Here is a 12,824-nt window from a genome sequence, read left to right as displayed (position 1 = left end):
GCTTGTATTCATTTCAATGGGGTTCAAATTTGCTGAACCCCTGCTCGAAGCGAACCTAGGGCAGTTCGCTCATCAGTCACCACCCTGCACAGATACTGATGATGTTGGTGCTTTCAAAGTGCTGCTGAAAACTAGAAAAAAAATGATGTAAAGGAATCTTCTATTTTGTCTGCTTTTGAACCATTATGAGCATTACACTCCTGCCAAGTCTACAATGCTGATATTGCTGGTGCTGTCAAAACCTAGAAGATTTAGCTATAAGAGAATTCAATGTTTTTCTTATTCTTCTTTATTATCTCCCTTATTGGCCAACAGGTTCACAATTCTGATGTCAGAAGTCCATAAATATTGTGGTGCAGCTTGATAAACAAGATCTATAAACACTATATTTTTTATCTTGGTAGTAAACAAATTGTGTTGTGCTTCCTCTTATTGAGGCAGCACAAAACCATTTGTTTTACTATTTAGGTTGATACATTAGTATCTGGGTATTGTTGAGTGCTGCTGTCTCTTTTTATTTATTTGAACTTTAAACGCAGATTTTTGTTTTCAATATTTTTATCTTACTCTGCTTAATCACTGACCTCCCTGTTCAGTTGTCGGTTTGTGACTGTAATATTTTGTTTAAAGCGTATGATATTCGTCAGGAGATCTCCACTATACAGATACCTTCCCCACTTACATTTCATATCCACAGGTGATTACTTCCCTCATTTAACCCGCTACTATAGACGAGGTTGCTAAACTTTTTTCTAATGTCCACCTAACCACCTGCCCCCTGGACCCCATTCTCTCTCAATTACTGCTGTCACCCTCTGGCTCTATCTTACACTCTCTAACTCACATCTTCAGTCTCTCCCCCTCCTCTGACATCTCCCCCAACTCACTAAAACATGCACTAGTCGCCCCCATCCTTAAAAACCCTTACTGTACCATGCCAATCTTCACAACCCTTGTCCAATCTCCTTGATCCCCTTTTTATCCAAACTCCTTGAATGTCTAGTCTACAAATGACTGAGCGACCACCTCGCTGAGAATATCCTTCTTGATCCCCTTTAGTCTGGATTTTGCCCTCACAATCTGCTAATGGCTGTACAGCTATCTCCTACTCTGCTTTTAGACGATCCCTGCAACCCTTCTCTTCAGGGAAGCCTATTCTTCCCCCATCTAACAACTGTACTTTTATTTTCTCCATCAAATCATCCCCCACAGCTATTACCATTTGTATCACTTGACCCCTCCCTCTTCGATTGTAAGCTCCAATGAGCGGGGCCCTCCGATTCTTCCTGTATTAAATTGTATTGTAACTGTACTGTCTGCCCTCATGTTTTAAAGTGCTGTGAAAATGGTTGGTGATATATAAATCCTGTATAATAATAATAATAATAATGTCTCTGGTGCTGCACCTTAGGCTACATTCACACTGGTGATTAAGGCCGGTGCAAACTGTAGTGGCAGTTCCTGCTGCGTTCATTATGATGACAGGTCGCAGGTGGCTGCAGCTATTCTCAGTTCTCTGCACAGCCAGCAATTACCTGCGGTGATCACTGCTGAACACACTCAAGGGGCGGCCAGCAGCAATCACTGCAAGTAATCACTGGCTGTGCAGAGTTGCAAATAGCTGTAGCTGCCTGTTATAGTGAATAGGGTCAGTGGCCGCACTTAGCCGTTCTGAGCCGCAGCAGGAATCGTACATTTCTGCCGCTACTATTCACACTGGCCCTGATTGTCAGTGTGAATGTAGCCTAACAATAAGATTTATAAGACAGTTCTTTATTGTTCTAGCATGCTTCATCAACAGTCGCACACTGTTGGTATTATTGTGACATATCTCCTGAAAAAAGTCAATGAATAAACAGAGATGAGATTCTACATCCTTTATAGTCACCTACCCAGTTAATATGCTGTTGCCATCACAGAGCCACTATATAGGTTAAAAAAAAAAAAAAAAACTGCCATCCTCTTATATGCCAAAGGATGACAGATGTACTACATATCAACAGGAAGCATGTCTTCCCAGTTATTCTACCTGACACGTATATTAAAAGTATATTCATAATTTTGTGGGTCATGGTAGAAACTCATGTCTTAAAACCAGACCGTGGAGGCAAATCAGACAAACTTCTGGAGTAGAAGAATGGTGATATTGTAGGGAAAACTAACAGTTTTTTTTATTTGCCATCTTTGTCCCGTTTCACCGATTTCACTTTACTTCCTATTCTGTAGAGAGAACAAAAAGTAAGACCCCTTTCACACAGGAGCAGGTGCTATTGCGCTAATAATAGCGCCTGCAAACCGACCCGAAAGTGCCGCTGCTTTGTCTCCAGTGTGAAAGCCCCGAGGGCTTTCACACTGGAGCGGTGCGCTAGCAGGACGGGAAAAAAAGTCCTGCTAGCAGCATCTTCAGAGCGGTGTGTATACACCGCTCCTTCACCGCTCCAGCCCATTGAAATCAATGGGAAAGCACGGCTACACCACCGGCAAAGCGTCTCTGCAAAGGCGCTTTGCGGTGGTTTTTAACCCTTTCTCAGCCGCTAGCTAACCCTTTCTCGGCCGCTTTACCTCCGATGCCGCCCCCGCCGAAAGGGCCCTAAGAGAAAATCTCTCCAAAGTGAGATCAATTTCCTTTAGGCCCATTCCAGACGGGGTGTACTCCGCCAGGAGACCACTTACTCAGCAGTGAGATTTGTCCACTGATCCCTGCTGAGCAGGTATATAGTTGGTCTGCGTCTGCTCCGTGTATGCAGAGTAGACCCAGACACAGCCCACTTTCCTCTATGGGCGGTCATATGTAAATTGACCGCCTGTCCATTCACACCTGGCCACCATCTAATTCACTAGACGGAAGGGTAATGGGATCCCCATTTGTCTGTTTTTAGCAGATCTGATGTAAGCAGGTGTAAACAGACACATGTCCGTTTACACTCATCGCTCCATATAGGAGAATGGAGGGTCCAATTGGGTCTGCCTGAAAAAACTGACAGGCAGACCCGATCGGCCTGCTAGTGTGAAAGGGGAATTAGATGCTTGTCACCAGAAGTAGTGTCTTCATATGCAGATTTCCATTCTTTTCCTGTTCTGCCGACAACTTACTTGGCAAGAGTCATCAGGATCAATAAAGAGGGTGACGCTCTCCAGAGGGGACACAAGCACCAATTAAACCTTCACCACTCAATCCAAACCTAGACAAATGATTCGGCTTCAGAAACACTTTAATGATGCACATACTAACAAAAGAAATATGTAAGAAAAAAGTGCATACGTGTTTTTAAGGTAAGCCAAAAACGAATACCTAAATTCCCTGGAAAGAATGTTTTAAGCTAAACTCTTTATGTGAACATTTAAAAAGGGCAGGAGGAAAAAAATGTGCAGGTCAGGGATGTGACACATTTTGTTTACTATCACACAATTTCAAATCCTAGCACAAGAGTCCAAGCCCCTCGTCTCACTAAAACAGCAAGCCATACCGCAGGCATTGAAAAACATAAAAGGTTTTAATGCTAGGAGATAGGAAGAGCCTAAAAACTCATTGAGATAAAGAACAAACTTGTTCAACTCTGAAATATTAAAGCTTTGCACCAACGGCTGGGAATTAGATTTTGTTTATGCATGATGACAACACAGGTAGCTAAGTTTTATAAAAAGTCCCTTTTCATTGCAAAAGCTTTATACTCATTAAAATAAATGCAATCCTCATTTCCTCCTTGTGAGAAATAATTCAGTGTTTCTACTTGTTAAGAGTAATGATCAGCAAACTCTGCAAGGGTAATGATCTTTTAATACCTGCCTGGAAAGCCTCAAAACAAAATCTCTTAATAATGGCATAGTGAAATGCATAGTTGATTCAAAGCATTTATTTTTTATTATCATAGAAACAATTCTGTTTAACAGAAATATTCAATGTGTGCACTTTTGGCCCAATTTGTCCAATATTAAGCATACAAAGTCGAACCATGCAGACAATATGCATAATTAAGAACTCCACAAAGCACAATTAATAACTAAAACAACGCCATAGCACAAGCCTCATGAAATAGAGAACGTGTTTGTAAAAAATACTTACTACTTATGTTGTATCAGTGTTTCTAAGGTTCAATTATGGGTGCACAAATTTAAATATACAGTCGGCATAGAATAGACTCACCCCCCTGTAAAATAGTCACATTTTGTGGCTTTGCAGCCAGATATGAAAAAAGACACAGTTTTTGTTTTATTCAGCTGTATTTACTTAGTGCAACTTATAACATCCAAGTAAAAGATAAAAACACCAACATGTCAGAATAAAAAAAAAAAAAAAATCAAAAACAGAATCACTGGAGTTGGCAAAAGGATCACCCCCCTTGTGTCAGCATTTTGTTGAGCCAACTTTTGCTTTAATTTCAGCCTTTAGTCTACTGGGATATGTTTCTACTAACTTTGCACATCTAGACTTTGCAATATTTACCCACTCTTCTTTGTGGAACTGCTCAAGTTAAATTACATTTGATGGTGACTGTTGGAGGACTGCAGTCTTCATTCATTCCACAGATTTTCAATGGGGTTTAGGTCTGGACTCTGACAAGGCCATGCAAGGACATTCACCTTTTCTTCTTCAACCGCTGTGTGGTCATTTTTGCTGTGTGCTTTGGGTCAGTCATGTTGGAAGGTAAACCTTCTTCCCACTGACAACTTTATGGCAGAGGGCAGCAGATTTTTCTCAAGAATTTGATGGTATTTTGCTCCATCCATTTTTCCTTCTGTCCTGACAAGTGCTCCAGTCCCTGCTGCAGAGAAACACCCCCATAACAAGATATTACCAACTCCATGCTTTACTGTAGGAATGGTGTTATTTGGATGGTGAGCTGTATTAGATTTCCACCAGACATATTATTTGGTGTTGAGGCCATATAGTTAAATTTTAGTCTCATCTGACCATAACCTTTTTCCATGTGGCCTAAGAATCTACAAGGTGAATTTTTGGCAAAGCTCAGTCATGAATGCATGTGGATTTTTTCTTGCAACCCTTCCATACAAGCCACATTTGTGGAGAATTTGTGATACTGTTGTCACATGCACACAATGACCACTTTCTGTCATAAATTCCTGCAACTGTTTCAGAGTTGCTGTAAGCCTCTAGGTAGCTCTGGGTAGCCTCTCTGACCAGTTTTCTCCTGGCTCTTTCATCCAGTTTGGAGCAACGTCCTGATCCAGGGAGGGTCTGTGTTGTACCAAATACCTTCCACTTCTTAATAATAGACTTCAGTGTGCTTCTAGGAATTGATAAAGCCTTTGACCTTTTTTTATTCCATCTGCTGACTTGTGCCTGTCCACAACTTTATCCCGGAGATCTTTTGACAGTGCCTTGCCATGCATAGTTGTTTGCTACAGTTGCACTACCAAGGACTGAAATGCTCCAGGAAAGTTCTTTTCATACGGAGCTAATCAAAATAACCACGCTGATCACAGTTGAAAGTCAAATGGCTTTTTGTGCTATTAAGAAGGTGATTAGCTACACCTGATTGAGTTTACAAATCATTTTTAGAAGAGGGGGCGATCCTTTTTCCATCTTAGCGATTCAGTGCTTTCATTTTTTTTAATTTTTATCTGACATGTTGGTTTTATATTATTCACTTGGCTGTTGTAAATTGCACTTGAGTAAATATAGTTAGATGAAACAAAAACTGTGCCTTTCGGGCTACAAAGCAACAAATTGTAATTATTTTGGGGGGGGAATCTTTTCCATACCCACTGTACGTTCCTGTGTGTTCCTTCTTTACGGCATGTCATAGCTATGCATGTCTGACCTGGGAGTGGAAAGAACAAGTACTGATAACTAGCATAACACATTTTATAAGAAATAAAAGTAAAAGTGTTATTTGGCTATTGCTAGACATTTCAATAGCTCCTGCCTCTAAAAAAAATAGCTCAATGGCACTGGTGACTTCAACAGTAGTTAGTATTATGCTAAGACACTGTCTACTAAAAATACTGACTGCTTCTGTTGTATCACCGTTTCCAATATTTAGCTACCTGTGCACCAATGTGAATGTAAGCTCTGTATTTAGGTTTTATATAAAGTTCTCTTCTTTTGCATTTTGCAATGGCAACTTCGATAGAAGTACCTTTAAAACAAGACTGTACTTTCTGCTTGGCACTATGTTAAACCCAAAATATGTGTGTAACAGGGGTTAAAAGGCGGAGTTAGCCTTTAATATTCACACCTTTCCATTAAGAGCAAGCAACCAGGACTTAGCATGACTCTAAAATCTAGATGGTTGCTGACAGCTAAAGTCTTCACTAATGAGTTAATCATGTGATCACTGTGTCAACTGCAACATAGTGATCACAAGCAGGCTGGAGGCTACTCTCACACTGATCCGCTGCAAAAATGCATATGTGTTTTTAACACAATTTTGCTGCAATTATACTGCGTTTATGGTGTGGTTTTTAAGGGACATTAGACTTAAAAAGTGCTTGAAAAACTCAGTGCGAGAACAGCCTTACATGGACATCTAAATTTCAAAGTGTAGCTGCGTTTATTAGACATTTCTTCTGCAAAATAAGCCTTTAGCCTCAAGGTGGCACTGCAGATGCCACTGCAGCCTGAAGGCGGTAGGGTTCATTTGTTTAATAATATACTTGTCAAATACAATTACAGCACTGTAAAGTTAGCAGACACTTCTAAACTTGGCCTGAACATTTAGGCATCAATGATCAGGTCCCAATAGGCTTAACATCTTGCCACTGGCCGCACGCAAATATGCTTCCTCTCGGCGGGTGGGCCTTGGCGCAGAGTGGCCGCATATTTGTGTGCAATAGTGCAAAAACAGCTGTGCACCCTGCATGCTCCTGGTACAGTTACCTGCGACTAACAGAAAGCTCCCGATCGCAAGCAGCGATGATCACAGATCCTAAACCCCTTAAAGGGCGGGGAGGCACCGGCTCCAAGGGGTTAAATAAGTTAATGAAACTGAGCCAATTTGTTTCTATAATGTCCACATACCTTCTACAATTCTCTCGTCAATATCTTGCCCAGACCCATAAGATTCAGTCAGGTACCTATAAGACAGAGAAAAAAAATGTCACAACTGAGAATGCTCATTTTAGAATACATGGAAACATCTGTTTTTGATGTAATGCTTGTGTGCATATGTAAAATCAAGACCAATATTACCCATAACTATCTAGCAGGGATAACAATATACACTATATTGTCAACAGTATTGGGACACCTGCCTTTACACACACATGAACTTTAATGTCATCCCAGTCTTAGTCCGTAGGGTTCAATATTGAGTTGCCCCACCCTTTGCAGCTATAACAGCCTCAACTCTTCTGGGAAGGCCGTCCACAAGGTTTAGGAGTGTGTCTATAAGAATGTTTGACCATTCTTCCAGAAGTGCATTTGTAAAGTCAGGCACTGATGTGTACGAGAAGGCACTGGTCCAAATCATTTGGTGGAGGGGGGATTACGGTGTGCAAACAGAGCTCCCGGGTGCTCGTTCGCCGAGTAGCATAATGTAGAAAAGATGATCTGTACACCCGTTATTCTTAAGAAAATATAATTTTATTGGAGAGCCACAATGTACAAATGCAATTACGGGATTATAGTGTGTGGTTGTTTTTCAGGGGTGGATGGGCGAGGTTTGGGGTGGAGGAACTTGACTGGCCTGCACAAAGCCCTAACCTCAACCCGATAGAACACCTTTGGAATGAATTAGAGCGAAGACTGAGCCAGGCCTTCTCGTCAAACACGAGTGCCTGTCTTCAGAAATGCGCTTCTGGAAGAATGGTCAAGCATTCCCATAGACACACTCCTAAACCTTGTGAACAGACTTCCCAGCAGAGTTGAAGCTGTTATAGCTGCAAAGGGTGGGCCAACACATTATTGAACCCTACAGATTAAGACTGGAATGCCATTAAAGTTCATGTGCATGTAAAGGCAGGTGTCCCAATACTTTTAGTAAAATAGTGTAGCTCCAGCCAGATCTAGATTTATTTTTATCTTGTGTGCCTAATTTTGGTTTTGAGTATGTATGCAAGATTCCTCCTTTGCTGTGTAACCACAGATCCTTTAAGAATTGGGAGCTACAATGTCACCTGACAGCGGTCACTTTATTTAATCAATCAAGCAGAGTACACAGCGGAGCAGAACAGCAGAGGACACAGTGTTTTACCATTGAGTGTGCACCACCATCTATGTATTCTCCAGGCTTTCTATACCACATATGCACAAAACCATGTGCTGCAGGACCGGTAAGAACAAGGAGAAAATAAAAAATAAAAAAAAAACTGCCACAGCAACCAAGCAGTAAACATGCTGACAATATAAGACCGCCCTTTGCATATTATTATTCTTTTTCATGCTGTCTTACTAAACACACACATGAATTTAATATATGAGACAAAGAAGGTATTTAGAATAGAAATGCACACTAGGGTTCCACTAATACATAACGGGGAATATTATATATAGCAAAGTCTGTGCTCCCTGCAGAATGCAGAGCTCTAGCAAAGACTCAGTGGGGGGTGTATCAGACCCCCACAGAGAGAACGCTGCCAACACAGAGTATACATAAGAGCAGTCTTATCTAAAGACTACTGCTTGAGGGGAGAGGATTTGTGCTTTTACTGGAGTTGATTTTAAAATGGAAAAAAAAAACATTAAAAACATTAGGATTTCTGCACCTTCAGTGCATCTTATTTAATTTTAAACAAATTGTATTTAAAATGTACTTTTAAAATGGACATCAATAATAACTACCTTTGCATTACCTACAACATTTGATGTAATTAAATTAGGATTTTTGGTTTACCTGTGAAATCCTTTTCTTGGAGCATATCAATTATTCATGACTACTTAAGTTATGCTGCCACCTTCAGGTGAATGGACACTGGTTAATAAAAAAAAAAAGCAGGAATACCCACCCAGACGATTAATCATACAATAGTTCTGAGAAATGAGCTGACAAATCCACAGAAATAGTGGATCAAGAAGCAACCTGGCCCCTGACAGGACCAACAGGCAAAATAAAGAATCTGTCACAACAAAGCTGTAGATTTCAGATTAACTCAAACACCAGTGCAACTTTGAAATCGCAAGAACGTCAGCACAATTTTAAAGCCCCAGATCAGTGCGATTTGCACCTCCAATTTCATTGCAGCTTGCAAATTCATTTAACAGAAGTCTAAGCAAGTCGCAATGAAATCAGCAAAAAGTTGTGCAGGAACCTTTCGTTTGAGTCGCGGCAATTTGAAGAGTTTCATTTCCGACAATAAGGGGGGGGGGTCCTTGAAATGCAATTTGGAACTGTCAAATTGCATGACATATCGCATCAGTTTTAGAAGGCTTAGGATTATGTGGAATGAAGAAACCACCTTTGAAGGACCGAGGCCTCAACACCAGAAAAGGTTTGTTTCAGGAAAGGGCAGGGAGTGGAGTGTATGTATATATTTGACAAGCGGACTGCTGGCTATCAGAAAAAAGTGATCCGGGGGCTGGGCAGCCACCCGATTGCTTCCATACAACCCCAGTAATGGCCATTTTGTCCTGTGATGAAAGAAAAAAACATCTTGAATTTTAAAAAAACGAGTTACACCCAAAATTGCCCCCCACGCAATTTTTTGAGGCCCCCCACATACACGCACGTACAAGCGTAAACACGCGTCGGGGGGTGCCTAAACAAAGATTGTGATTGAGAGTAAGAGCAATAATTTAATAATTTTAGCCCCAGAGCTCCTGTGTAACTCTAAACCAATAACCCGTAGGCTGCCTATGGAAAATATAGGGTACTGAAGTTTTTCACCATTTCACCAGCACGCACAATTTACTTTATTTTTTTTTTTAGCTCTTTTTGTTGTTTTTTTCAAAAAGAGAGGAGTTACAAAACAGAGACATCTGAGCCTTTGCTAAAGGCATAGTACAAAATTGAAACACTTAGAAACAAACCTAAAACTTATAGCTTAGAATAGTCTCGTGTGTGTGTGTGTGTGTGTGTGTGTGTGTGTGTGTGTGATACTTAGATCCTTACAATAAAAATAAATGAGAATAATAACAATGAGGAGGGCAATAAAAAACTAGTCACACACTCAATTTTAAGGTACAATATCATGGGAATCTATTCACTTGACGCAACCTCATCTTTTATAGTTTACCAAAAATGGGCAATTTATTGCGTTTGTGTGCCCTATAATTAACCTCAGTGTACTTTCTACTGAAATTTTGCGCAAATATCATGTGACATACCTAATTGTAGCTACCACTACTTTATTCTTTAGAGTATCTGCTTTCAGAAAATATATAATGTTTTGGGGGTTTTATGCAATCTTCAGGGCTAAACTGATTTTTTTCCATACGTGTGCAAAAATTGCAAAAACAGCTCTGGCAGCAAGAGGGTTAAAGAAGTGTGGTGATTATGATACTGCAGCTATCCTTCGCTGGTTCTAAGCCTAAGAAATAAGCAACCACATGACCACTGATTGCTCAGTTCTTCTACCCAATACAAAGTAGCCAGGAGATCACTGCCCACAGGATCCAGTGCTGTGTCCAGCAGCATTACAGGCTGTCCCTGCTCTTGCATGTGGGGTCAGGGTACACTCCTTCTTTGACAATAGAGGTTGGAAGTGGAAAAATTGACTTTCTAGGCACCACTGGTAATCTTTCATCATTGCTACGTACCTTTCTATAGCCGTGTCCCTTGTATCTGGGCTCATTGGCTTGATATTTCTGACACCAATGGCTATCATTGAAGATATCTAGTTGTCCACTGTAGAATGCTAGTGTTCCTTTTAAATGTAATTTTAAATCCTGTGAACAAATTGTTAAAAATAAACGTTGCTTTTTACCAGTGGTGCCTAGAAAGTCAATGTTTCCACTTCCAACCTCTATTGTCATATGATTGGGACGTGGCACTGTATAACGGTTTGCACCCACAGTTCCATCCTGTGATGGTGTATGTAGCTTTCTGATTCATACACTCACTCCTTGCCTGCTGGCCACAGAGACCAATCAAGATAAGGCCCGTCTCTACCACAGCAGGGTGTGTGTAATACAGGAACGCATTAAGGGACTAAGCCAAGGAAAGAAGATCTTCAGGAAGACATCTGTAGGCTCATCCATCACCTAAGGACAGACGACTTACCTCAATTGGGAGGGGCTATGCCTGGGCCTTTTTTTTGGGCCACTAACCATTTACCTAAAGGTGTCAGCATAACCCAAGTAGTCAGGAATAGGAAGTTCCCTGTGTTCTATATTTATCACCTCCTTGCTCAAAGCTTATTTCGAAATAACCTTTAAAAATACACTCCAAGTTCAGACAAGTTGTTAATAAACTCTATGCTTTACAAAATCTGTGTCTTAAAATCATATTTTTCTTGAAGACTTTCCGCACTATAAAATATTTAAAACAAAAATGCCCATAAAAAGCACATTTGGTATATTTTATGGAACAGAACAATTATAACGTTACTGCATTTACAGTATTTTTGAAGAGCGGGGATGTATTTTTAAAGAGCGGAGCAGCTTCCTCTGTGCAAATTGTTTTCATTTACAGTTGCCATTAGTATTGACTCATGAATCATTGTAGAATGTTTAAAGGTAGTCAAGTGTGCATTTACAATCAAGAGTTCAATATAGAAGCAAAAGCTCAAAACAAATAACAGGCGCTTGTTGGATATGTTATTAAGCTGATATTTACAGGCTCTAGCTGCAGCCACACCTGACAAATGAACAGACGCAGCAAATGTTTCTTTTAGAACATACAGCAACGTATTTGGGAAATGGTAGTTGCTAACTGTATAATATATATCTCAATGGTCTTTAAACCTATTTAGCTTGCAAGATATAGTCAAATGTGTACTGTACTAACATGCTTATTTCCTAAAACAGTGCAAAGTGTGAAATACAAAGTGTAAATATACAAAAAGTTGTGGCAACCTGTTGAACGTCAGCCTACAGTTATTTAAAAAAAATCTGACTTCTGATTGGTTGCCATGGATATTGCATATTGAACTTTGCCCTTTCTTATTAAATAAGCCTGCATATGTTAAAACTGTCAAAAAAGTGTGTCGCATTTAATGAACACATGTAGACTAGATAATATTGACATGGTTTTGCAACTGTAATGCCCCGTACACAAATGTTGGATGTGAGCTTGTTGTCGGAAAGTCCGACCGTGTGTATGCTCCAGAGAACATTTGCTGTCGGACTTTCCGCCAGCAAATGTTTGAGAGCAGGATCTCAAATTTTACGACAACAAAACTTGTTGTCGGAAATTCTGAGCGTGTGTACACAAGTCCGACGCACAAAAGTTCACGCATGCTCGGAATCAAGCAGAAGAGCCGCACTTGCTATTGAACTTCATTTTTCTTGGCTCATCGTACGTATTGTACATCACCGCGTTCTTGACATTCGGAATTTCCGACAACATTTGTGTGACCGTGTGTATGCAAGATAAGTTGAAGCCAACATCCTTCGGAAAAAAATCCACGGTTTTGTTGTCAGAAAGTCCGATCGTGTGTACGGGGCATTAGACAAATATGTCCAGGATCAGAATATGACAGCTACAGTGGTGGGCAGAGAGAACTACATGTTGTTCACACCAATACAGATTGGTGAGGGGAGTGATACCAATCCTCAGAAAAACAACCAAACCTGAACAGAGGGGTGTGAATGCTCTGGCAATGTTTGTTCAGGTACTAAGCTAACTAATCTTCCTTACTATATAAATATTAGAGCGGAACTATAAAATATCAGATCTGGATTAGTTTAACTCATTACTGCAACCACATCCAGGTAATTTCCCACTACTAGTGTCCACGGTTGACCCTGTTGTTCTCTGACAGAA

General features: G+C 40.4%; 1 protein-coding gene across 5 annotated transcripts in view; it reads right to left on the bottom strand.

Annotated features, from left to right (window-relative positions):
• The window catches only part of MYO6 (myosin VI), a 402,734-nt gene that overhangs the window by 242,781 nt on the left and 147,129 nt on the right, over positions 1-12,824 (bottom strand). For all 5 annotated transcript variants that reach the window (XM_073626829.1, XM_073626830.1, XM_073626831.1 and 2 more), the window contains exon 7: positions 6,983-7,038. In XM_073626829.1, coding sequence (XP_073482930.1) covers positions 6,983-7,038 — 56 coding nt within the window. The remainder of the gene's footprint in view (positions 1-6,982; positions 7,039-12,824) is intronic.

This window comes from Aquarana catesbeiana, linkage group LG04, assembly GCF_042186555.1.
Source record: "Aquarana catesbeiana isolate 2022-GZ linkage group LG04, ASM4218655v1, whole genome shotgun sequence".
Taxonomy (NCBI): Eukaryota; Metazoa; Chordata; class Amphibia; order Anura; family Ranidae; genus Aquarana; species Aquarana catesbeiana.
This window is presented reverse-complemented; position numbering and strand designations above follow the sequence as displayed.